Source organism: Danio aesculapii, chromosome 9 (genome assembly GCF_903798145.1).
Source record: "Danio aesculapii chromosome 9, fDanAes4.1, whole genome shotgun sequence".
NCBI lineage: Eukaryota > Metazoa > Chordata > Actinopteri > Cypriniformes > Danionidae > Danio > Danio aesculapii.
Genome location: NC_079443.1, coordinates 34,193,058 through 34,220,312, shown reverse-complemented (window position 1 = coordinate 34,220,312; position 27,255 = coordinate 34,193,058). Strand labels below are relative to the sequence as shown.

The 27,255-nt window shown below is 34.4% G+C and overlaps 4 protein-coding genes across 4 annotated transcripts in view; 1 reads left to right on the top strand and 3 right to left on the bottom strand.

Moving 5' to 3' along the window:
* Nucleotides 1–1,448: 1,448 nt before the first annotated feature.
* Nucleotides 1,449–3,470, bottom strand: LOC130235476 (ladderlectin-like). Its single transcript, XM_056466067.1, has 5 exons — nucleotides 3,416–3,470; nucleotides 2,191–2,282; nucleotides 1,976–2,098; nucleotides 1,771–1,879; nucleotides 1,449–1,607 (listed from the first exon to the last, which is right to left on the bottom strand). The coding sequence occupies exons 1-5, from the start codon at nucleotides 3,468–3,470 to the stop codon at nucleotides 1,540–1,542; spliced, it is 447 nt and encodes a 148-aa protein (XP_056322042.1). The 3' UTR covers nucleotides 1,449–1,539.
* A 2,412-nt stretch (nucleotides 3,471–5,882) lies between these two features.
* Nucleotides 5,883–7,700, bottom strand: LOC130234950 (ladderlectin-like). The gene is made up of 6 exons (XM_056465302.1): nucleotides 7,657–7,700; nucleotides 7,471–7,535; nucleotides 7,128–7,210; nucleotides 6,509–6,631; nucleotides 6,262–6,370; nucleotides 5,883–6,091 (listed from the first exon to the last, which is right to left on the bottom strand). The coding sequence occupies exons 2-6, from the start codon at nucleotides 7,526–7,528 to the stop codon at nucleotides 6,024–6,026; spliced, it is 441 nt and encodes a 146-aa protein (XP_056321277.1). The 5' UTR covers nucleotides 7,529–7,535; nucleotides 7,657–7,700; the 3' UTR covers nucleotides 5,883–6,023.
* A 4,683-nt stretch (nucleotides 7,701–12,383) lies between these two features.
* Nucleotides 12,384–14,484, top strand: LOC130235125 (galactose-specific lectin nattectin-like). The gene is made up of 6 exons (XM_056465528.1): nucleotides 12,384–12,424; nucleotides 12,718–12,785; nucleotides 12,993–13,087; nucleotides 13,225–13,347; nucleotides 13,508–13,616; nucleotides 14,287–14,484. The coding sequence occupies exons 2-6, from the start codon at nucleotides 12,725–12,727 to the stop codon at nucleotides 14,349–14,351; spliced, it is 453 nt and encodes a 150-aa protein (XP_056321503.1). The 5' UTR covers nucleotides 12,384–12,424; nucleotides 12,718–12,724; the 3' UTR covers nucleotides 14,352–14,484.
* A 2,449-nt stretch (nucleotides 14,485–16,933) lies between these two features.
* dop1b (DOP1 leucine zipper like protein B) overlaps nucleotides 16,934–27,255 on the bottom strand; it is a 43,658-nt gene continuing 33,336 nt past the window's right edge. Inside the window, exons 33-39 of the mRNA XM_056465523.1 lie at nucleotides 26,879–26,940; nucleotides 25,383–25,511; nucleotides 25,156–25,292; nucleotides 23,172–23,227; nucleotides 22,952–23,089; nucleotides 20,964–21,096; nucleotides 16,934–18,267 (exon numbers count right to left, since the gene is read on the bottom strand). Of these exons, the coding sequence (XP_056321498.1) occupies nucleotides 18,019–18,267; nucleotides 20,964–21,096; nucleotides 22,952–23,089; nucleotides 23,172–23,227; nucleotides 25,156–25,292; nucleotides 25,383–25,511; nucleotides 26,879–26,940 (904 nt within the window). The 3' untranslated portion in view covers nucleotides 16,934–18,018. The remainder of the gene's footprint in view (nucleotides 18,268–20,963; nucleotides 21,097–22,951; nucleotides 23,090–23,171; nucleotides 23,228–25,155; nucleotides 25,293–25,382; nucleotides 25,512–26,878; nucleotides 26,941–27,255) is intronic.

The window sequence follows — 27,255 nt, the reverse complement described above, 5'->3', positions numbered from 1 at the left end:
TCTTTGATTAATCAGCATAACAAAACATAAATTAAATAAACAATTTTAAATAAGTATATTTACAAATTTAAATGATATTTTTAAATGTAATCTTTTCTTGATATAATAATATTATTGATATTAATTATTCAATTAATTCAAATTAAATCAATTTAAATGTGTCTTAACTTGTTCATTTATAGCTGATTTCTTCTTGATGCACTTTTTATAATTTGAACATTTAAAACATGAAATAAATAAATTGTATATTAATTTATCCATTTAATTTTTTTAAATCCATTGTTTAACTGCCTATGTGATTCATTTATCTAATTTTCTGCTTGAATTATTGAAAATTGATCATTTGATTATTCATTTTATTTTTAAATGACGCTCTTGGTCCTCCATAGAACAGTGCCTGTTTAATATTTCCATTCTAATATCAGGTGTTATATATTCAACTTGAAATGAATCAAATTTAAGTATCTTAACACGCCGTGCTGGGGAAAGTCACTTTTAAAAGTAATGCATTACAATATTAAGTTATACCCCCAAAAAGTCAGTAGCTGGATTACTTATCTTTTATCGCAAGTAATACATTTAGTTAATTTTGAGTTATTTATTTTATTCATTCATTCATTCAACTCTGAAGTTCCTCTGAAATATTCGGTTGTAATATTTGGTTAGAAGTTTCATCTGGACCATTTCTGCCTTTATTGTGAGCAGAAAACGGACCCACTTCAGTGCATTGTTCTTGACCTCTCCGAACTCAGTTGAAAGCGTTTCTTATGTTTCTTCTCATTGCTTATAGCGGTTTTTTCAAGCATATGAGTATCCATATATCTAAGTAAAGTTTTGTGTCTTATACAATTAATGTCATTAAACCATCCAGACACTACTCTACTCAACTCAGAACAAACAATCATAAATTCTTGACAATAAAACTTCACAAAGACTCTTGTCTGGTCTTGATTTGATGATGTGAAGACTGTTTTCCCTGGAGGAGTGGAGCATCTAGCAAGATCAACAGATACAAGTGGCTGCTGTGAATTTAAGACCACTACCAATCACACAGACACATTTAAAATGATACCAAACATGAGGGAAAATTATAGATCCATAAGATACACCATATTGAGAACTTGGACATTCTGTGTGGAGTGTCAGAGAGAGGGGGCTCATAATGGGTGATCCTGACAGTTAGCTGATCCTCTTCACAGATTAGAAAGTTTGTTGTTTTATTGCTTGACAGTTCATCTAATTCCTTAACAGCTCTTGGGTTCTGATAATATTGAGAGATTTAACCATCCTTACATAACACATGTATAATAATCACCCTCAATTCTTATACAACAAATACATATTTTGAAACATATACAATTTAACACCACAACACACACAATTTGCTTAACTTTTATTGATTCGGAGAGTGTTACAGAAAAGGTATTGAGAAATATTTAGGTAAGTCTCATTTCAGAATATTATTTTTGTAAAGATAGTATTGGTAAAAGTAAATGGAGTACAATCAATGTAACTGAAGCAGGATGACTGCATTCGACCTCACAGCTTTTTACCACACAAATAGCCCATTAAGGTTGAACAGCTCTGATCGTTCCAGCACCGGTTTGCTGTAGGATGAAAAGGAAAAAAAAGTATGTTAAACTTATATCCTTTTGGACAAATGAGCCATTTCATGTTACTGTATGAACATCTATAACTGTAAAAATGACTGAAACTGAATAAAAAAGTTAATAAATAAAAACAAAAAACAAAAACAGAATGCACTCTCACAAGTCCAGTTGATCTCCAAGCAGTTCTCAATTCTCTTATTGTTAGGCTCTTCAGGGCACCAGTTTGTATAACCATACACAGATCCATCAGTCCACAGCCACTGTCCTTCCTAATAAGAGTGAATCAATCATCTTTATTAGAATGTTTACAGTATGTTTAGAGCATGACATTAAAGTCTTGAGAAACAAATAAGTCTTAGGCTTACTTGTTCACCATCATGACCACCAATCCAGCAACGTGTGGAACGAGGCACCAGACTCAGCAGAAAATCATTTTCCACTTTATTTTGCATAGAAGCGAGATTCGCACCAAGACTTTGGCAGTTTCTCTGAAGACGTTTTAAATTGTTAACACAAAAATGCTCATTTTTTGTATGATAATAGGTGATTTAAAGTCTCAGTGTTGTATCAAACACGTTACCTCTGCTGTGATCCAGTTAACTGACTCAGAGAAAAACTTAAGGCATCGAGAGCCAGAATTTTTCCATCCACAGGGGCATTTTTCATCTTGGCCTATACAGTATAAATACAGTTGAAGTCAGAATTAATAGTCCCCCTGAATTAATATCCCCCTGTTTATTTTTTCCCCCAATTTCTGTTTAACAGAGAGCAGATTTTTTCAACACATTTCTAATCTTAATAGTTTTAATAACTCATTTCTAAAAACTGATTTATTTTATCTTTGCCATGATGACAGTAAATAATATTTGACTAGATATTTTTCAAGACACTTCTATACAGCTTAAAGTGACATTTAAAGGCTTAACGAGGTTAATTAGGTTAACTAGGCAGGTTAGGGTAATTAGCCAAGTTATTGTATAACGACGGTTTGTTCTGTAGACTATAGAAAAAATATTGCTTAAGGGGGCAAATAATTTGACATTAAAATGCTTTTATTCTAACCGAAATAAAACAAATAAGACTTTCCCTAAAAGAAAAAAATATTATCAGACATACTGTGACAATTTCCTTGCTCTGTTAAACATCATTCGAGAAATATATATATATATATATATATATATATATATATATATATATATATATATATATATATATATATATATATATATATATATATATATATATATATATACATATATATGTATATATATATATATAAAAAAGAAAAATATTCAAAGAGGGGGCTAATAATTCTGATTTCAACTGTATATTGTGTTATATGCCATGTTATTATGGTTATTGATTGATTGATTGATGATTGGTTATAAAATTGCACTATTATATATTTCTTTTCTTTTTCAGTCTTTTATGACCTGTTTTAACACATTTTAATCTCCTTTTAATCATTTTTATTTTCTTGTTTCTTTCATTCTTGTTTATGTAAATCACTTTAAATTACCATTGTGCATGAAATGTGCTATATAAATAAACTTGCCTTGCCTTATTGTGATTTTCCAGCAAAGTTATAATTTTTTTTTAAACATCTGTTTTAAATTGCTATTTTGTTTTAAGTTTATATGATTATGTCCGGAATGATGCATGGACATTGTATTTCCCTCATTATGCAAGTATTACTACTAAAATATTATATATTTGCTCCTCTTTATAAAGCTACAAAGGATAGATAGAACAAGCTTTTTAGAAAATAAATAATGAGAGTTTTTACAAGTAAATGTGTTGGTTACCTGCTGCTGATGAAAAGATGAAGACAAAAAACATAAGTCTTCTCAGGATTGCCATTATGAATCTGAAAAGTAATAAACAGTAAAAGTTCAGTGTCTGCATTCACCCAAAGATTAATTCATTCATTTTCTTTTCGGCTTAGTCTCTTTATTAATCAGGGGGCGCCACAGCAGAATGAACCGTCAACTTATCCAGCATATGTTTTACGCAGCGGATGCCCTTCCAGCTGCAACCTATCACTGGGAAACGTCCATACACACTACACTACGGACAATTTTAGTTTACCCAATTCACCTATACCACACGTCTTTGGACTTGTTGGGGGAAACATGCAAACTCTACACAGAAACGCCAACTGACCCAGCTGAGGCTCGAACCAGTGACCTTCTTGCTGTGAGGCACCCAAAGTTACAATTTAAACGAACAAATTAGGTTGAACATTGCTCAATTTAATTTGTTTGTTTAAATTCAACACAAATACATTGTTTGCAACAGTTTTGCATGCAACACTTTTTTCAGTGTACTTAATATAAAATGGGTTTTTAAATTAAGTAGATCTTGGTGCTAAAACTCACCTTGGTGTTCAGATTGTTGCCTTCAGTGAAGTTTCAGATGAAAAGTTTGTGAAGTTGCAGAGAATATCCTGCTTTTATACATGACTTGATGTGTTAGTCATGATGATAATACAGAATTTCATTGGTTTCTGCAGTGGGCGTAATAGAGTTTAATGGGGAATAAGATAAGATTAGTCAGTATTAAAAAAGAAGAAGAATTATTTGGTTAACAAATATATATATATATATATATATATATATATATATATATATATATATATATATATATATATATATATATATATATATATATATATATATATATGCTTTTGTAAGCAGTGACCGTTTAAGAATTATGTTTTGATTATGTTTGACATGAAATGACATTTTTCCTTTTACACCTATCTGTTATTTTTTGGCCATGATATATACCTTACATTCACTCTTATTTATTTTCGGACGTCCTGTGTCATAAGTCTGGCCACCAGAAATGTAATAGAGAGACGCCTTGATGAACATGGTTCTGAAGCACTGGCTGCTAGAATTTCCTCACCCGGAGAACATTTTTTGTACAAACAGGTCTGGAGATCAATCTCAGGGTTCTCTGAGGAATGTTATAATATATAATATAGACCATGTAGACAATGTACATTAAGTGGTCTTAGAGTAAACGTCAGGAGTCTGAGTTCAGTAAAATGAAAATAAAATTCATATAATTGAATTATTGAATTGAATTAATTGAATCAATTAATTTAATAACATAACATTTATTATTCAAACTTATTTTTAAAATTATAATTAGTATCTGACATTCACTAACTTGATTCAATTCAATTCACCTTTATTTGTATAGCGCTTTTACAATGTAGATTGTGTCAAAGCAGCTTCACATAAATGGTCATAGTAAATTGGAACAGTGTAGTTCAGTTCAGTTTAGCTCAGTTCAGTGTGGTTTAATAATCACTACTGAGAGTCCAAACACTGAAGAGCAAATCCAACGATGCGCAGCTCTATAGATCCCGAACCATGCAAGCCAGTGGCGACAGCGGAGAGGGAAAAAATAACCACTAATTGGTGAAAGTGAAGAAAAAAAACCTTGAGAGAAACCAGACTCAGTTGGGCACGACCATTTTAATTTCTCCGCTGGCCAAACTTGAGATGGTCTAAATATCAATGTCGATGAACACAGTTTTGTTTTTACCCCAGGAAAGCTTTTGTATGATAGAAATGGTAAGGAGCAGGTTTCAGGAGATGGTGAATGTCAGTATGTGCAGGTGAGAGGAGAACATGAGGGGACACAAAGCAAAAACTGGAGATTGTTCCTAGTGGTCTGAGTCCAAGTCCTTTCTGCATATCAGAGACCAGAATTAAGGGGAAGAATGTTTTTTTATGCAGTGCTGGTGATGAAGATTATAGTGTATGTAATGGGGTCTTAGAGTAAATAAATGTGGCTGGTTTATATTCAGTTCAATTCAATTCATCTTTATTTCTATATCGCTTTTACAATGTAGATTGTGTCAAAGCAGCTTAACATAGAACAATATAGTAAATTGAAACTGTGTCAGTCCAGTTTTCAGAGTTTAAAATTAAGACTGAGATTAGGGAGGGATGGTGGAGCCTTGTATATGACTCTATTAATTTTTTCCCACCACAGTCACTGCCATTAAAGTGAATTTAAAATGTAAAAGTATTTTAATTGACCTCAACATGCAGACAGTATAGTTTTGTGGGAATCACCCTTTTTTGCAAAACATTTTTATTATTTGTTAAATCACACAGGGATGTTTGCTGAAAATACTGCAGCGCAGCCCTACAACATTTTCATGAGTTATAATACAGATATAATAATCTCCTCTCAATTTTAATACAACTTAAGTATATATTGCACTTAAATAATTAAACACCACAACACACACAATTTGCTTTGCTTTTATTGATTCGAAGAGTTTTACAGAGAAGGTATTGAGAAGATATTCCGGTGAAATTTAAAGATAGTATTGGAAAAAGTAAATGGAGTACAATCAATGTAACTGAAGCAGGATGACTGCATATGACCTCACAGTTTTCTAGCACACATATAACCCATTGGGGTTGAACAGCCCTGGTCATTCCAGCAATGGTTTGCTGTAGGGTAGAAAAATAAAAGATTAGATAATTATTAAATATATATATATAATAGCATATTAAACTGATATCCTTTAGGACAAATTAGGCCTTTCATGTTACAATGTGAACTTAAACCACTGTAAATAATTGCTATAAACAAAGAGATAAAATACAGACTACACTCTTACAGGTCCAGTTGATCTCCAAGCAGTTTTCAGTCCCCTGGTTGTTAGGCTCTGTAGAGCACCAGTTGTTGTAATCAACCACAGATCCATCAGTCCACAGCCACTGTCCTTCCTAATGAGCGAAGGGGATGATTGTATATAGAGTGATTATGTATTAAGATTGCACAAGATTGTATATATATATTGAGTTGAGTGAGTCAATTATCTTTATTCAAAAAATACAGTTCAGATGTTTGTTTTTTTTGTTTACCTGTTCACCATCATGACCGCCAATCCAGCAACGTGATGAAGAAGGCACCATACTCAGCAGAAAATCATTTTCCGCTTTATTATGCACAGATGCGAGATTTCCACCAAAGCTTTGGCAGTTTCTCTGAAGAGACATGTATTAAAAAAAGAAAGAAATCAAAAACGGGAAAATGTATAAATGATGCACAAGCTTTTGTTATGACCCTGGTCTAGGGTCAAGGACGCAACATAAAAGAACACTGTACAAATAAACTCACTTTTATGAATCCTATAGTCGGGTCCGTTTATTAATCTTTTTAAACACCCAAAACGTGAAGCCAACTACCTCGAGGAGGACCCACAGAAAAATAATAAACAAAAAAGCACACTCTACCTAAACACCCAAATGAAACTAAATACCCCTAACAAAATAACAGAAATAAAACAGAAAAACTACGCCTACCTCCCTGACTATAAAGAAAAAACAGGAGAAAATATTAACACAAAAGAAAAGTGTGCATTTCATTTTAGGCTGGTTGATTATTTGCTCAACATTAGTTTTAAATCTGCAATTTTCAGATCTTTGATTTATCATCAATAAAATAATATTAAAACTGTAGCTGTTGTATCAAACACATTACCTCTGCTGTGATCCAGCTAGCCGACTGAGAGAAGAACTTGTAACATTTCACTCCAGTACTTGTCCATCCATAGGGACATGAGCCTTTACACAGTATATGAAGGCAATTTTAATATTCAGCTTTTTGACTATTATTACTTCATGTGGCTTATTTTTGGGTTTGTGTGATTATGTGTTGCAAATACACTTTAAACTTTAATAATATAATATAATATAATATAACATAATATAATATAATAATTAAGCCATTAAGCATGCAAATATTAGTCAGAATATTAAAAATATCTTTGCTATTACTTTTCATAAAGCTACAAAATGTGAAAGGGTTTCTACAAACAAATTACCTGATGCATTCCCTATGGAGAACATGAAAAGAAGCAGAAGACTTCTTAGCATTGCCATGATGATCCTGAAAATAAATGAGCAGGAAAAGTTAGTGTGTGTATTCATATTCTGCACATGTGAAAGACAAAGTATACAACAAAACTTTAAGCAGATCATTTATTCAGCAGGTCGCTGTCAAAACTCACCTTGGTGTTCAGATTGTTTCCTTTAGTGAAGATTTAGTGAAGTTGCAGAAAAAGTCCTGCTTTTATACTTTACTCCACGTCAAGTGTGTGCAAGTCATAAGGATTATACAGGATGTGCCTGTTTGATTTGTGATTCAAATTAAACTTTGAGAATGGGGTAAGATGAGTCTTCATAAAAAGGAAATCAGGTTAACTAAATATTTATTTTTTATTTGATAGATTTAGATAGGTCAAATATTAGTCTAAAGATATATCTATCCAGGAACAAAAATATTTTAAGGACAACAAAGAACAAAGTAACTATTCATATAGATTTAATAATTTTTTTTTTTAAAACAGGGCGTCACGGTGGCACAGCAGATAGCACAATCACCTCACAACAAGAAGGTTGCTGGTTCGAGCCTCGGCTGGTTCAGTTGGCATTTCTGTGTGGAGTTTGCATGTTCTCTCCTCCGGGTGCTCCAGTTTCCCCCACAGTCCAAAGACATGCGCTATAGGTGAATTGGGTATGCTAAATTGTTCGTAGTGTATGTGTGTGATTGAGTGTGTATGGGTGTTTCCCAGTGATGGGTTGCAGCGGGAAGGGCATCCGCTGTGTTAAACACATGCTGGATAAATTGGCAGTTTATTCCATTGTGGCGACCCCAGAGAAAGGGACTAAGCAGAAAAGAAAATGAATGAATGAATTTCTAAAAACAAATGGTGATGACTGTAAAATACCACGATGACGGTATTAAAATGTTACTATAGTTCTCTTGCATGATACTAGTATTCAGCTTAAGGTGCAATTTAATAGCTTAACTTAGTTAGGTTAACTGGACAGTAGGGTAATTAGGCAAGTCATTGAACAACAGTGTTTTTTTCTGTAGCCAATAGGGGAAAATATAAAGGAAATCTTAAGAGGGTGAATAATACTGACCTTAAAAACTGAGCTCACAGCCAGACCCATAGTAGTAAGACTCTTCTCTAAATTAAAAAAAATATAATAGGAAATATTGTGAAAATGTCCTTGCTCTGTTAAACATTGAAATATTTGAAAAATAATACAAAATTTAACTAATAAAATTGCCTTCAAAGTTTAACTGTATACAGTGCCCATAAATGAGTACACACCGTACATACAGTATCTCTCTATAAATTATTATTTTCACCAGGATGCTATACTATAATCAGGGCTTAATTTGTGCTGGAACACGCCGAATCCGGATGCTCTGAAATCTGATCCGGCACCTCATTTTACCGATCTCTCTTCTCAACCACACTCCTCCCCAGTTCGCTGTTCACTTTCACTTTCTTCCGCGACTCCCCAACCCTCTTCACTTTCGTCTACCTCTCCATCCTCTGGTAACATGCCGGATCTGTTAGCAAGATCTGTTTCGGGACCTCGCAATTCACAAATTAAGCACTGACCATAATAGATTTTATCTACATTAGATTAGTCAGTAGCAAAGTCAAAACTAGAACTAATCTAACAAAATGTTTTAAAATCACTGTGCAAAAATGAGTACACCCCAATAAATATTAATTCATTTTCTTTTAAACTTTTCTTTTCAACTTATCCAGCATATGTTTTACGCAGCGGATGCCCTTCTAGCTGCAACCCAGTCCTGGGAAACACCTATTCACAATGATTCACACTGTACACATACACTACGGCCAATTTAGCTTATTAAATTCACCTGTACCACATTGTTGGACTTGTGGAGGAAGCCGAAACACCTGGAAGAAACCCACACGAACATGGGGAGAACATGCAAACTCCACACAAATGCCGCGACTCAAACCAGCAACCTTCTTGCTGTGAGGTGACAGTGCTTACAACTGAGCCATCGTGTCACCCCCCCAAAGAATATGTTATTGATAATATTAACAATATTAACAGGCGGCATGGTGGCACAGTGGGTAGCGCTGTTGCCTTACAGCAAGAAGGTCGCTGGATCAAGCCCCGGCTTCTCTGTGGAGTTTGCATGTTCTCCCCATGCTCGCATGGGTTTCCTCCGGGCACTCCGGTTTCCCTCACAAGTCCAATAACATGCGCTATAGGTAAATTGGGTAAGCTAAAATTGTCTATAGAGTATGTGTATGAATGAGAGTGTACGGGCGTTTCCGAGTCATGGGTTGCAGCTGGAAGGGCATCCGCTGCCTAAAACATTTGCTGGATAAGTTTGTAATGATAAGTTTGTAATGTAATGTATGTATTTAAATAGCGCATTTATTGTGAATGCAAATTGCTACACAATCATGAGTGGCGGTCTCTCCACTCCACCACCAGTGTGCAGCGTCCACTTGGATGGTGCGACAGCAGCCACAGGACAGCAGCCCCAGTGTGCTCACCACACACCAGCTTTTTGGGGAGTGAAGAGATACAGCCAATTTGGTGGATGGGGATGAGGAATTTGTGGTTCATTCCGCTGTGGTGACCCCAGATTAATTAAGGGACAAAGCTGAAAACTAAATAAATGAAAGAATACTATTAACAGAGGAGAAAAATCAACTTTGAATAAAATAAAGATTCTTTAGATTGTTTAAATAATTGATTCATTATGTCTTAGAACTATAAGGCATTGTCCAGAGAAACTGTCAAAGCTTCGTCTGCTAGCATGAAGAAAATATGGTAAAATTGTAAAAACTTTCTAAAGAACTGATGAAGAGATCAAGTTTTGCATGGAAGGATGGGACTCATGGGAAGGGTGTCACCTTTCACCCAAATAAAAATATCCTTTACTGATTTGCTTAGGAAAACAGTACGTTTAGAAACCCATCTAGACACAAATAAAAGAAGATAAGAAAGAAACCATTCATACCTTGTCAACATGATTGTAGACTCAAGAAGATGCTGATGTCAATCAGTTGTGAATTTGTTTATTAGCAACCACACACCACGTATGGTTTACTATTGAAAGGGCAGGTTTTTTTAAAATAATAATTTCATTTCTGGTCACAATACAGTGAAGAGATTCGACAAAAACAAGTAACCAAAACATCTTTAGAATACTAATACTGCCTTAATGTCGCCAGCAGCAAAACACGCACACACATCTTGCAAAAAAGAAAAAATAAATAAAAAATGCAACCCAGTAATTGAGTTCACTGGGCTAGAGCATCACATAATTTAACAATGCTCTGTTCGGCATTTGTGCACTTTTAAGGATGTAGTCTCCATACAGTTGGATAAACAGTATGTGATACAATAGTATTTAAATGTGCAAATTAACATTGCCTTCATTTTCTTTCCTCTATGCTACTTTGCCTACTTTTAAATAGCTATTTTTGACTTGTCTTTTACTCAGTACCTGTCATTTATGTCTAATGATATTAATGCTGAAAACATTACAATATTCTCTCCCTTTTGGTCAAAATTTTATTGAGTGCAGCAAACCACCATCATTTTAACAAACTTGTGTAAAAATTACACAACATACTTAATTTGATGAAAAACTTTTTTAAATAGGTTACAGAATCTATGCATTACAGAATTTCCAATAATGTCTTGCTGACAAATGAATAAATTTTAGAGAGTTGAAGGATATGTAAAGTATAATGATTTACATTAACCATTAAAATGGTTATTATTTAGCATTTGGGAGCTGCACTGTCATCCTGAAATGATTCTGATTCTAATTTTGCATGACAATTTTTGGAATTATTTTTACACTTAATGACATTTAGTGTGAATGTCTTGCATAAATCCTGCTAAAAATGTATGATAGCAATTTCGATAGCAAATTATTAACAATATCATGATTTCATTGCTTTATACACTTTGAAAAATGCTGGGGTCCACACAAACGATTTGTGTCGAGACAACATGAAGGAATTAAGTCATTACTATTTTTCAAATTTAAGTGGATTGAAAATAAAACAATTAAGCTGTCCTAAAAAATCAAGAATAGTGTTGTTTCAGCTCCGTTTAAATAAGTGTGAACAAACACAAATGTCAATTTTAGTTAAACCCACCTTTTCTGAATATAAAAACTGTTCAACAATTTTTAAAATTGTTCTCAATTTAATTCACAATTTTTTTTTACTAATGCTCATCTTCTCATATTTGAATATATTTGGTGTTTAAACAAATAAATGTCCACAATTATTTTTTTCTTTTATTGATATACCATCTATAAAAAATTGAAACTTATTTAAGAATGTATTTAAGTTAAAAAAAATTCTCCAGATATTTATTTGAATCCCTTTGTCAATTTCTAAGTTAGAGGTGATTAAGAGATACTGTAATAAATAGATTTTTAGCAAAACATTTTCACTGTTATGGTATCAATATTAATCAACACTTCTGTTTATTATGTACAAAATTAAAGGCAAGGGTAGAATTTTACAATGTGTGAATTATTCATCATATTCATGGTCACCATCAACATGATCTTTTTTTAAAAGATCCCTTTAAATGAAAACACTGGATGATTTTAAAATATTTATAGAAGACATAACTTATACCACACTCTAGTTCAAGTATTTTCCTCAATGTCTTTCAATTTATTTTTTCAACAGCTGCAAAGGATAAAATCTTCCTTTTACCTAAACAAATAGACCGTAACTGTAACAAATGCTTAAAAGCAAATATTAGTTAACCTAATATTGTGTTTTTAGATGTGCTCATCTTCCCAAATTTGAATTTATGTAAATGTCCACAAATCAAACAGGCACATCCTGTACCCCCTTGTGACTTGCACACACTTGACCTCACGTATAAAAGCAGGACTTTTTCTGAAACTTCACTGAAGAAACACCCAAGAAACACCATCTGAACACCTAGGTGAGTTTTCACAGCGAACTTTAGAATAAAGTATTGGGTCACACTTTATTTTGATGGTCCATTTGTTGAATTTAAGTTACATTGCATTTACATGCCAACTAAGTTTCTTACAGTCAGTTATTGTCTGTTTAGCAGCAGTATCAACAGATATTAAGCAGACAGTCTACTAATACTCAAATGGACCATCAAAATAAAGTGTTCCCAGGTATTGTTGTAGTCACATTGTTAAATTCACAGTGTGTAGAATATGAATACATACTGTACATTAATTTTTCCTGCTTTTTCATTTTCAGGTTCATCATGGCAATGCTGAGAAATCTTCTACTCCTTTTTATTATGTCTTCCATGGGGAATGCAGAAAGTACAACACTTTCACCCTTTAAAAACGTCACATTTTAAATGCCAAACTATTGATGTTTTGTAGCTTTACTGTATAAAGATGGATAGCAGGAAATTGTGCAGCCCACTAAAACAAGCTACATATTTATGTATTATTTTAAAACGTAATCATAAATATGATATTTTTATTAATATTACAAGAGGCCTAATGTTTATGTACTGAATGCAGTTAATTTAGTTGAAAGATGTCCCTATGGATGGACAAATTTTGGAGTCCGATGCTACAAGTTCTTCTCTGAGTCAGTTAACTGGGTCACCGCAGAGGTAAAGTATTTGATAGAGTCATTTATAAAGGAAAACACTTTCTGCACAATAATAAACCTTAAATCATCTAACTTGGTTTAAAAATGTTGATTATTCCCAGAAATGTCATATTGAACACTACAAATCTGTCTTTTTAGAGAAACTGTGAACGTCTTGGTGCAAAACTGGCATCTTCAACCAATAAAGCAGAAAATGACTTTCTGCTGAGTCTGGTGCCTTCAAACACACATACTTGGATTGGTTCTCATGATGCTGAACAAGTTAGTTATGTTTTTAATCTAAAGAGAAATACTTGTTTGACTGGACTGGTGACATTTTTTTATTTTAGTGGTTTAATGTCTTCAAACTAAACTAAATTAGCTTAATATGTAGTCTGGGTACAGTTTAGCACTGTGTATAACTAGTCTTTTCTCTTATTAGGAAGGACAGTGGCTGTGGAATGATGGATCTGCATTTGACTACACCAACTGGTGCTCTGGACAACCCGACAATTCTGGTGTTGAGAACTGCCTGGAGATCAGTTTTACCTGTAAGAATGCTGTGTGGTCTGCTTTCAATACTGATTCACTACCATGATCGGATATTACACAGTAAAATACAGCAGTCACAACCTTGAACAATACCCATTCTTGTCTTAGGACAGTTTTGAAAAAACATTTTTGATCCACTTCAAATGTTGACTACTGCACTGTAAAACCCAACAGTCAACTTTATCAAATGAAATGAGTGTAGTTAACTTAAAATTTACTGAAAGTTAATTCTACTCATTTGAAATGAGTTTTGAACTCAGTGTTGAAGGTAATTAGTTATTTAAATACCTCATTACTTCAACTTAAATGGAGTAAGTTTACAGTACTCATATAGATAAGCTTTTTAACTCAAATGGTTTGTTGCAATCGGTTTCCTTAAACGGTTTGAGTTAATTTATTGGTTTTTACAGTACTCAGTTGGTTTGAGTTCTCTTCATTTATTGGGTTTTACTGTGCTCAGATTGTTTCATATACTCAAATGGATTAAGTTTACAGTACTCATTTGGATTAGTTTTGTACTTAAATGGATTGAGTTACCTTAACTTTTTGGGTTTTACAATGTGTGTGTTTGTGTGTGTATGTATGCATGTATGTATGTATGTATGTATGTATGTGTATATATATATATCTTACACATATACATATTTGTATGCATTTCTTTTTTTACAGCAAACCATTGCTGGAATGATGTAAGCTGTTCAACCTCATCGAGCTACATTTGTGCTACAGACTGATGAGATCATATGCGTCATCCTGCTTCACAGTACTTTGATTGTACTACATGTAAACTTCTTCACTTTAAATCTCTTTTAAATGATGAAGAATTTTTCAAATTAAATGATTATCAAATAAAAGCATTTGAGCAAATATTGTGTGTTGTGGAGTTCATCCAATATCAAGAAACTTAGTAATCAATTTGAGTTGGATCTTTGGCTATTTGGGTATTTTAGACTTCCTCATGCTGAAAACACAGGATTTAAGTAAATATTTGTTTCTTTGAATGGCTGGCATCATCTACTCAAGGATCTATCCTTTCTCCTGTACTGTTTTTGTACAAAAATAGTTGTAAGTGTAGATTTAGTAATAGGTAAAACTTGCTGATGATTCTGTAATTGAGTGAGGAGGATTCCATGCACAGTGCAGTAGTTGAAAATGGCATGTCAGAAAGCCTTTATACAATCCAATGTCTCTAAGACCAAGGAGATGACAACTGATTTTGAGAAAATAATAATACCTTTTATTTATAGGTGCCTTTCAAAGCACTCAAGGACACCTTACAATGTAACAGGCACATCATAAAATAAAAGACAGAAGAATAATAAACATAATATTAAACCAGAAAACCATTAAAAGCAATCCTGAACAGAAAGGTTTTAACCTGGGATTTAAAATTGCAAATAGAGTCTGACAAATATCTAATAGCATGGAATTCCATAACTGTGGTGCTATGCAGCTAAAAGCCCTGCCACCAAATGACTTCATTTTAAACTTTGGAACAGATAACAGTTCATCCGCAGAAGATCTCAGTGAGCGCTGAGGAGTGTACCAGTGAAGATCAGAGAAGTAATCAGGTGACAGGTTGTGAAGAGCTTTGCAAGTTAATAGAAGAATTTTATATTGTACACGATAAAAAACAGGAAACCAATGCAAGTGAAAGAGAATTGAGGATATGTGTTAAGAAGCACTGACTAAAAGCAAAGACTGATTAAAAGCAAAGCAAAAGAAAAAGCAAAAATAAGCAAATAAGTATTAAGTACAGATGATTCCTAATCTTTCCACCACTTCTCCTTCTCCCTTCTGGTACTCCATACAGAACTCCTATTAGTAAAACAAATTGGTGGTGAATTTGTAATTTTTATAATGGGTTTTATTGTCTTGCTTGAATGCTGCAACCAAATTGCCCTTGAGAAATGAATAAACTAAGAATTATATTGTGCATCAAGAACTAAAATTGGGATTATTAGACATTACACAGATATAACCAAATATGGTTCATTGCAAATTTGTTTAAATTCAGCCCATATAAATGGTTTATGACCACTTACCTTAAAATAATTCAGTAAATCCAATGAATCATTTTTTTTCAATCTAGGTGCTGTCATTATCAGCAGAAAGGCTTGCAAAGATGCAGGTAGGGCAGGGACCTGTGATGAAAACTTTGGGTGCCACTACACCGTTTGAACAGTTAGTAGTGAGAACAGTAGAACATAATCGCTGGAACAGCCATGGCCTAATGGTTAAAGAGTTGGACACTGGTAGGGATTAGGTTGTAGGTGTTGGTAGTGTACAACCAGCACTCTCGCCACCATCATACCATGGCTGAGGGGAGTTCCCTGAACAAGCCACCAGACCCCCAACTGCAGCAATGGCCATCTATTACTCTGTGTGTGTTCTCTGCGGTTCACTTGCACTTGGTTGGGTTGAATACAGAGCACAAATTCTGAGCATGGCTCACCATACTTTGCCACATGTCATGATTTTCCTTTAACGCAACGTCTTTGTCTTAATGGAGCTCGATAACATTTTTTATAAAGAATGGACAACGCAGGAGACAAGCTTAATGTGGCTCAGCTAGATCTTGGAGAAGGTCAGTGACCAGATCTGAACAGTAGACCAGAGGATATGAACTGTAGTGACTGAGTCTTTTATTTGCAGGGTAATAAGGTGTGCACAGGTGTTGATGATTAGTTATCAGGGGCGAGTGAGCCAGGGCGATTGGAGTCTATGGACAGCGTTGCAGTCGGTGGAATCCTGACAATTGTTTTGAATATTTGAACATCATCATCAATACAATAATGAAATGACTTTTTGAGTAATTCACTTCCAGATTATGCAGTCTTCATAGTATTTACTCTACATTTTTCTGTTTACATACTGTGGAAACAGTTGAAAGTTAAGTATATTGACTTAACCCTTGTGTTGTCCTAGAATTTTGTATAGCTACACCATTTGCCCTTCGGGTAAAAATGGTCCTCCTTCATTAAACTTCTTAAATAAAGCAGATCAATTTAATTTCAATCCTAAAAATGATTTTGCATGAGGAAACATCATCTTCATCACAAACTCTGTAATTGTTTAGGTTTTCACTAAGGTATTTGTACTGAATACTGAAAGTTTAGTACTGTGACAACCCTACATTCTTGTATTAATCATATCCTATGACCATCTTTTTTGAGTGAGAACAATAAAACAATGCATTTTACATTTTTTAAATGCATCTGCAAAGGAGATCGAAAAGTGTAAAAAAAAAAAAATAAAAAAAAAATTCTAATAAAAGACAAAGGAAACAAACCATAAACACTTTTGTCTGATTCTGAGCAATTTTATTCAGATCTGCAGAATATTTGCTTAAAATAATTCACTTTAATAAGCATTAATATAAATTAAAAAGTACAATTTAAAATGAATACATTCCAGAGAATAAACCACTAAACAACATGGAGTGAAGATGTGGACGTCTTTGTGTTTTCACTTGAGGAATAACGATTACTGGAATTATTAGCTTCTCTTTTGCCATTTTCTGCCACTACAACTACAGAACATCTAAAACTATTCCTTAACTAGAGCATTTGTTTTGAGGCACTTCAATCAAAGGGCAATGTATTCTAGCAAGTAGCATTTGAGATAGCTGAATCTGGTTCTGCATGCTAGTATTAAAGCAACAACATAAAAACGTCCTTAAGGTCACACACAGACATGGATGAAAACAATTCCCTTGGGTACAGAAAAAAAGTGCATTACAATTCCTCTGCTGTAAATATTAACAGAATATTTATTCTATATAGACATTCAATATCCACATAAGAATAAAGATGTATATTTTCCTTAATTTAAAGAGGGAGAGGAAATACAGCAGAATAGAAGACATTCAGAAAGCAACGGATACTGGCAGGCAAACAAATGACATTGTCAATATTTTCCAACAGATAGATGAGACTTTCATGAAGATGAAAAAAAAACAGTTCAGGAAAAACACTGCAATTGGATTTCAGTTTGAGAAATGACTAATAGCCTAAGATACAACTGAAATAAATGCCATGGACCAATCAAGTAATACATTTCCTTAATGACCAAATAATCTTTAATTTGGCTCAATCACTAACGAACATTAATGGAATGTGCACAGAATTAATGCAAAGCCCACATTAAGCCAAATTAAAACAAAAATGATATACATTCACAGCATGTACGTCTTAGAATAGTCAAAGTTTAAGACCTTTAACTTGACGTGCATCGATTAAGATCTTAAGAAACTAATCAGGGTCCTTTAAACATTTCATGTAAACTACTTTGCTACAATGAAAGCTCATTGCACCTTTAACAATGAAGAGAAACTGATTACATAAAATCCAAAAGGAAATACAGACTTTGAGTAAGAGGTTTAGGGATGGGATTTCTCATTTAACTGTCCATTCCATCCAGGAACTCTCCTTCGGTGATGTGCTCCAGGCGCTTCATGACCTGATCACTGCTGGACGGCGGGTAGTCGGCGGCATAATGAGAGAGGTGTGCAGAGGAGGAGCCATTAAAAGAGCAGCAGAGGGTGTTGAAGAATGGCACCAGATCCACAATAGAGTAGAGAGAGCGCAGCGTGAGCAAAGGAAACTCCACTCGATCTGTGCTCGACTCCGCTGCTGTTCCATTCAGATCCTGAACACAGACATTTATAGACTGAAAAAGTGGAGATTTTGTAAAAACACAGCATTGTTATTGTGTCAGCGGTTCTCGTCCATGGAAATATTAAAGGGATAGGTCATCTACAATTGAAAATTTCCTGTTAACTCATCCCCAGGCCATTTAAATTGTAGGTGAATGTTTTACTTCAGTAGAATTTTAGGTCGCACTTTATTTTGATGGTCCGTTTGTTGAATTTAAGTTACATTCCATCTACATGTCAATCAATTCTCATTAGATTATAAGCAGACTGTTAGGTTGGGGCTTAGTATTAGTGTAAAATGACATGCACTTGCAAAGTTTCTTATAGCCAGTTAAATGTCTGTTTAGCAGCAGTATCAGCAGATATTAAGCAGACAGTCTGCTAATACTCAAATCAAAATAAAGTGTTACCCAATTTTAAAGAGGACTTCTAGCTGAAATCATGTGCCTCGGTGATTCATAATGCAAGGCAAAAGCTACTGCCACTTTGAAAGCCAAAAAAAAAAAAAACAGAAAAAAAATCTAAATTATACTTGTAGTTTTTATGATGTACTGATATATAAAACTTGTTTGTTTAGAACTATTTACATAGGTTGACAAACCTCTCCATATGCACCGGACACTTTCTCATACACATGCCCTGCAAAAAGATGCTTAACCTACAGTTTTTATCTTGTTTTTAGTTTAAAAAGCTCAAAAATATTAAATCAAGAAGCGTTTTCTAGACTAGCAAAAATTGTCCTGTTTTAAGAAATATTATATCTAAATTAAGTGAGTTTTTTTCTTAAAACAAGCTAGATAATCTGCCAATGGGGCAAACAAATTAATCTCAAACTAGACAATATTTTTGCTTGTCTAGAAAATGCATCTTTATGTACAAATTTTTAGAGATTTGGACTAGAAACAAGACAAAAAAAGGAAGTTAGAAAAGCATTGTTTGTCAGGGGGACATGGAGACACTGCATGTATATACAGTATGCAGTGTATGTGTGAGGGTGAGTGTGTGTCTATATAAACGAAAAACCTGCTAAAGTAAGTTAAACATGTCATGGTATTTATATCTTGCTGCTCTCTGGTGGTTCAATTTTTAAGTCGCATTGGATAAAAAGCATCTGCTGAATGAATAAATAAATGTTGCTGAATCCAGGATAAACACAAGTAAGTATCATTTTGAAGAACATCCTCCCATTGTAAACTAAGAGTGTTCGCTCACGTTTATGTTTGTGGCAGCAAATACGTCATGTGACACAAAATTTCATGTTGTCATGAATGTTCTCATGACTGTTTACATGTGGATTAAAGGTAAGGAGTGTAAATAACGTTCAGTCCTTTTGCTTCACCAGACCTTAATGTATCATCAGAAGCCACAATATTGTTTTTGACTTTCAAAGTGGAGGAGGTAGACTAGCATTTTCTTAATCACCAATGATGTTTAAAGTCTGTGTAAAATCAAAGTTTACAATATTTTATTAAATTGTAATGTTAAATATTAATAAAAATGTAAAAATTTTTATTGTTAAGGTAAACATTTAATCCATGCAAGATAATCCACTGAATAAAAAATTTTTTGGTAATCTTCAGTCTGAACATTTGCTTCCTCATCCTACTCTCATAACCACATCCCTCTTATCATTAGTTTGCTATGAGGGAAAAATGCACAAAACAAAGCCCCACCTCTTACTTAATATTCTGTTTCAGTTGGAAATAATGTAATGTAATGTGTATGTATATAGCGCATTTATCGTATATGGCCAAACACCCCAAAGCGCTTCACAATCATGAGGGTGGACTCTCCACACCACCACCAGTGTGCAGCATCCACTTGGATAATGCAATGGCAGCCGCAGGACAACGGCGCCAGTGTGCTCACCACACACCAGCTATAGGTGGAGTGGGGAGACAGTGATAGAGCCAATTCGGTGGATGGCGAAGATTGGGAGGCCATGATGGGTAAGGGCTGATGGAGGGAATTTAGTCAGGACACCGGGGTTACACCCCTACTCTTTAACGAGAAATGCCAGCCTGATCTCACGAGGAAATGCAAGTATTTTAGGTTTTGTCAGTTTAGTGGCTAATTCGTTCAGTCGTACGAAAATGTACGATTTTAAAAAGGAGGCGTGGCACCTAACCCCACCCCTAACCCTCATTGGGTGATGAGCAAATCGTACTAAATTGTGCGAATTAGACCGTACGAATTGATACGAATTAGCCACTAAATCAAAAAGTTATGAATTGCTGTGAGATTGCGTTGGAAGTGCCATGGGATTTTTAATAACCACAGAGAGTCAGGACCTCGGTTTAACGTCTCATCCGAAAGAGGGCACTCACTGACAGTGTAGTGTCCCCTTCACTGTACTGGGGCATTAGGACAGATCACAGGTTGAGCTCCCCCTGCTGGCTAAATAACACCACCTCCAACAGCAACCTAGTTTTCCCATGTGGTCTTCCATCCAGATACTGACCAGGCTCATTAACCAGTAACTCAGTAACTCAGTAACCAGTCTTGGGCTGCAGGGTGATATGGCTGTGGCATCAACATAATAAAATAACTGTCTATGCAACCTCTGGTTCACTTTAATACTCAACCAAACCTACATATATTGCATGGCATGAATGTAAAAGAGAGCGCATTTTCATTTCATCGTAAACTACCATTCTAAAGCAGGTCTTTTAGTGTTTGGAGACTTTACCCCGTAGCGTCGGTTTATTCCATCCAGTATCCTGACAATATGAGGTTTACACTCTTGTTCGCCTTCCAGCAGAGTATTTCCTGGTCCGTCATAATGGTCGACATCTACCTCAGGAATGAAAGCCCAGCGATACCTGCATGAATGAATACCAGCAATATAACACTTAATATAACAGCAAATAAACATCATTAAGGTCAGTCATTAAGGGTTAGAGCAGATCACTGATTCTCTATGTTTGGTTAGGTATGACAATATCCTACTGTAGTCTACTGACAGCTGCCAATGTTGGTTAAACCATGATTCACTTAGGTTAAAAATGTCAAAAGGCCTAATAAGAAGTTACCCATGAGCTGTTACTTTATATTTATGGAAGTTTGATGTACCTTAAAGGGGTAGTTCACTAAAAAATGAACACTTCCTCACCATTTCCAATATATTGTTTTGTGTACAAAAAAAAAAGAGAAAAAAAAATTCATACAAGATTAAAATCACTTGATTATGAGTAAATGGAGGGGAAAGTTTTTATTTTCGGGTGAACTGTCTCTTAAAATAAAAGGGATTTGTGAGGGGCATAAAGCAAAGGAATTTTGATAATGTCAACAAGGTCTTATTTTGTTTAGTTTTTCCTTCCTATGAACAACATATTCTTTTCCATTGGTTTCAAACAAAGATAAAATTACGATGAAAAATTAATCAAAATTGTGATTTTTTTCAAGCACGCCAATCATAAGAAATACTTGGATGCTTTTTGGAGGATTTTTAAGGTTTCTTTTTTGTGTGCCATTAATTTAAATAATTGTTTAAATAAATTAACTATTGAAAAGCTTGATAAGAAATACAGCCAAAATGGTAATATTGTGAAATATTATTGCAGTTTTAATGTCTAACTAATTATTTCACAAGACCACTCTTGGGTAACTTTTCTCAAGTAGACATTGCGGACACACCTAGACATAGAACTCTTAAGACAATGAGACATCGTGCACATACACCAGAATCGACATCCTTATATAGTGTAGATCTCTTCTTTCAAAATCTAACTCCTCATACAGGGTCATGTCTGGTCTCTCACTATGTTCATAAAGATAAGCCTATGCGATACTTAATCTAACACTGTAATACTTTAATTGTACAGAATTATTGATGAATTATTATGATCAATTGTAATTAATCTTTGGTAAATGAAATATTACATTCATTTGAAAAAATCTTACTAAACTAAAAGAAGTACACTAACATTTGAGAACAATTCATGAAAGCACCCATAATAAGTCAAAACTAATTTGCCACAGATTCCCTGAAGATTTTCCTCAGGGTTTTTAAAATAGGTTATCCTTTCCTTTTTTGCTATTGTAAATATAAACTGCTGGTGCTTTTATATTTGATCTGCAGCATGAATTACACACACCAATCATGCAAATGTGAATTCTGAAGCAGTTCATTCATTCATTTTCTTTTCCTATTCGGCTGAGTCCCTTTATTAATCTGTGGTCGCCAAAGAGAAATGAACCACCAACTTATCCAGCTTATGTTTTATGCAGTGGATGCCTTTCCAGCTGTAACCCATCACTGGGAAACATCCATACACACTCATTCATTTACCCAATTTACCTATAGCGCATGTCTTTGGACTTGTGGGAGAAACCGCACACCCGGAGGAAACCCACGTGAACGGGGAGAACATGCAAAGTCCACACAAAAATGCCAACTGACCCAGCTGAGGCTTGAACCAGTGACCTTCCTGTTGTGAGGCGACAGCGCTACCCACTGCGCCACTGCGTCGCCCAGTTATATATTTTTTTCAAAAATAACTACATAAGAATGCTTGGCCGAAAGTTGTAAGCAGTTTACATTGTACACCAAAATGTCAAACTATCATCATATTGTCTAAATAGAAAGCAATGGCAAGTTATTTTTCAGGGCTGACTTTTAAATACTGATAGGAAATGTTGGCAAACATGCATAAACACAGTTCATGGGACTCTCACATTTGAAACAGAGGCATGTGGTCTGGAGGGAAAGACACTGCGGTGTCCAGGAACTTGCAGGCTGACAAGTACATGTCCAGCTCGGCCTGAGGGAAACACAGTAGACCATTCTTGTCATGGCCACCCCGCAATTTACTCCTGAAACAAAAATAGGATTGATTTTCTATGTAAATGGAAGAAAAAAAACAACAACAATATCTGGGCATGATGAAATACTTACTTTGAAACTTCTTTATCATCCAGCAGTGCCTTTTCAAGGCGGTTAAAAATGCGTATCTGAAAGAGTCAACATACACAATCAAACTGCATCTGACCAAAAACGAAAACATATTCAGTAAGCATTTTAGTGACTGTGACAATTTAAGTTTGCCAATTTAACAATTACTGCAGTCTAAACTCCAAATATTGGTGCATGACAAAGTTTACAATGATCTTTAAACTCTCAAATTAATCTCTGATATTTATCTATTTATATCAAATTAAAACAGACTCAGCCCATATCTTGTGTGAAATACAAGTCTTTATTTCACATACAGTGTCTGTTTTATGTATGCTGTTGTAATAATTTTAATGATGCAACAACAACAGCTTATCAGGGCAATGCCTTTTGCATTGCATGATAAACTGATTCTATCATTTTAATGGTGAACAGTTGATGTGAAAATATTTTCTCAGAACTGTGTACTGGTTTACACGGGCAGGTTATTAGGAGTTCATCACAAAAGCATTCGGCTATCAGAAACTCAAGCCACAGGTTCGATGCACAGTTAATCAGCTATTCGTTTGTTCTTTTACACACTTGAAACTTTTATCTTAAAACACTTTTGTAAATTCAATTATACTTCAGGTAATACTGTATAAATTAACCATGTATTCTGAAAAAAACAACAACAACAACAACAACTTTAGGCTTCATCAAATAGATTAACGTAAACACAGGGTATATTTCACAGAATATAAATTAACCTGAAATATTCATTTAAAAGGAAAGTTGGCCACAAAAAAAAATGAAAATAATCAACTGAGAAATAGACATACTGAAGAATGTTTGGGAAAAAAGCCATTAACTTTGCTATTCTATTTTTGTTCCTACTATGGATGTCAATGGCTGTTTTTTCTTCAGAACACTCCAGAAAATATCTTGTTTTGTGTTCAACAGATAAAAAAAAATCATACAATTGTAGAACCACTTGCATGTGAGTAAATGAAATGAAGGAAATTTTAATTCTTGGGTGAACTATCCCTTTAGGTACGAGGTAAACAGTTTGTATAACTAAAAAATGCTTTAGCGTCAAGCAAGAATGTTAAATGATACAACCTGACATGCAAATTTAAACAACCAACATCCATATATGACCAATGTATGGGTTGCAAAACATCCCAAATATAATGGGCTTTATGCACACAGACTTTTAATTTTCAGCCAGGCAGCCCAAGGGCTTCAGATGAACTGTCTTTCCACTACAAAATTGTCACGTTTAAGATCTGATTTCTTTAAAAATCTGCGATCTTCACTGCCTGTTAGATATACGATATGAAGTGGGTCTCTGATCGGACAAGAAGCACTGAATTATATTCCATTTCCCCTTGCCATGTCTTTAAAATATGACAGTTTATTTTACCCCAGTATTTTCAATGGAATTTCTGCGTTAACCTGTTGCTACTGACGGAGCTAGTGGTTACAACATACGAATGTCTTTCATATCGTTTTACGCTTGCACAGCTAAAAGAATGTTTAAGTCTATTTAACTGAATGTATTGTAATCACATTACAACATTGATGCTGTAAAAACAACCTTGTGAAATTGAAAATGGACACATTAAGCTTTCACCTTTCAAGTTTATCGTTGGTTTTAAAACTCTAGCTGTGCATAGAGCCCATTACTTTTAACATTAGATTTTTTTTAAAGAATGGAATCTGTGATCTCCGACCCAGTTTGTTTGCTGCTGGCAAAATACACTGTTTTCTGCCAACTGGCAAACGAGGGTCTGTTTTTTTTTTTATCAGATTGGCTGACACAGAACACACATTTCTAAGCAGAATAATTGGCTGAAGCACTGCTTAAAAAAGGATCTTAAATTTTAGCATTCTAAATCTCTGCAAACAAATGACATTAGTTTTTGTTTATTACTAATGTTGCACAGAGCACTATACAAAAAAAACCCTCTAAAAATCAAAAGAGGACTGTGGGTTTATTTCTTACCAGCTCAGTCACCATGATTGGCCAGAGGGAGGTGAGATGTTGTGGTGAGATCCTCAAAAGGAGAACACGAAACATGAGAAACATCTGAGCGGACACTGATGGCGTCTGTCCTACACGCAGGTTCTCTGTCAGACGCTCTACAATATATTTGTAAAAAAAAAAAAAAAGAATTAGCTACATATTTTTATATTCTGTGGCAACTGTATTTGTTTTCCACACATGAATACCTTGAATGAGAGGCAAATAGAAGTGATACTGGTCATTTTCTCCACTAAACATGGCAAAAGCCTGTCGCTTCAGTAACATAGGCTTCTGCTCAGCGCTGTTGAAGAGTTTTAAAGAACTGCTCTGCATACCTGCATATTACAACATGAACCCACACAATCCATGTTAACACATTGATCATACAACAAACGACTCTCTAAAAGCACAAAAGATACTTCAGTTTTTATGTATACAGGAGAGTCTGCATATTTTGTTGTTTGAATTTTGTCATCATTGTGAAATGTATATGTACACCAGGCCTGTAGCTAGGGGGTGGGGGGAAATCGGGTGGTTCGAAAGACCCACCCCTCTCTTACAAAGGTCCGGAATGTCAAATACATGAGCTTATTTGTCCTATTTTGACTGTGCCATAATAAATTGTGAAAATAATCCATTGAAAAAGGCTTTAAGACCTAGCAGAATCCTGTGTGTGCTGTTGCTTCAGTCTGACTGGGGAAAGTTGAATGTGCTGGCCAGTTTGTGTTTGTCTAACAAATAGGCATAGTATAGGCATAGTTTTTGATTTAAATTTTAACAGATTCCTATTTTTTTCAAATGATATATGATGTAATAATTTGTTTTTGAAAAATAAGTATTCTCATAGTTTTTCTTATAAATCTTTAGAAAAATGTGTTTGGTACATCAAAATGTGTGGTTATGATGACTATCCAACAACCTACCCCAGCTAAAATTGTGCTTAAAATGTCACTAAAAAGCAGTATTTAAACCTCATAATTAAATAGAAAATGAGGCGAATAACAGCAAAAAGGTCCACTTTAAAAAAAAAAGGACCACCCCCTTCAACAGACTGGCTATGGGCCTGTACACAATCTGATTTTTGTGGCAAGCAACTCACACAAGCGTTTTCAATAGTTATTGCACTATTTAGTTTGTCCACAAGGTGTCAACACTGAACTGTTTTGTTGTCTTAAAGGTATAGTTCATCAAAAATGGGAAATTCTGTCATCGTTACTCACCCTTGATTGTTCCAAACCAGTTTCAGTTTTTTTTTGTTTTGTTTTGGCTCTGCTGAACACAAAAGAAGATCCATTGACATCTATAGTAGAAAGTCTATTGAGGTCATTGGTTACTGGTTTTCAAAAGTCTTCAATACATCTTTTGTGTTCAACAGATCGAACAGGTTTGGAACACATCAAGAGAACTCTAAATTACTACTATAAACCGTTGTATATAGTAATATACCTGTACATACACTTGTCTATTTGTATATTTGCATTCACTACTTCTATTTTTTATAAATATATTTATTATCTGTTTTTTTGTCCTGTCTCTGTAATTCTGTTGCACTCTAGAAGCTCTGTCATGTATGTGTGAACATATAAAGCTCTTTCTGATTATGATTCTAATGTGCATACGTGGTTCTCACATATGTGTAAAGGCATGTACAAAAAAAGAAATATACTCTGGGCTTGAAGCTGAAATATGTACGTATACTCACTCATCAAGTCTTTGAACATTGTTTTCTCATGAGTCAGAAGATGGTCTATGATGGATCTCCAGCTAAAGAACAACATGAAAGTTTAGTGGCTTCAAACATCAAACTAGTGCTTTATACACACACATTTATACATAGATCTTATTTAAATTCCTGCAAACCATCTTTTTGGTCACCAAAGACTTTTATTTGCATTAAAAATAGTAAAACTTCAAATATTGTAAAAGATTATATAACTAGATGTTTAAATGTATAAATAAATAATATATTTAAATGTATTTGTTTTTAAAATGCATTTGTCCAGCTTCATTGTCACAGTGTCCTTCAGAAAATTTGTCCAGCTTCATTGTCACAGGGTCCTTCAGAAATCATTCTATTAT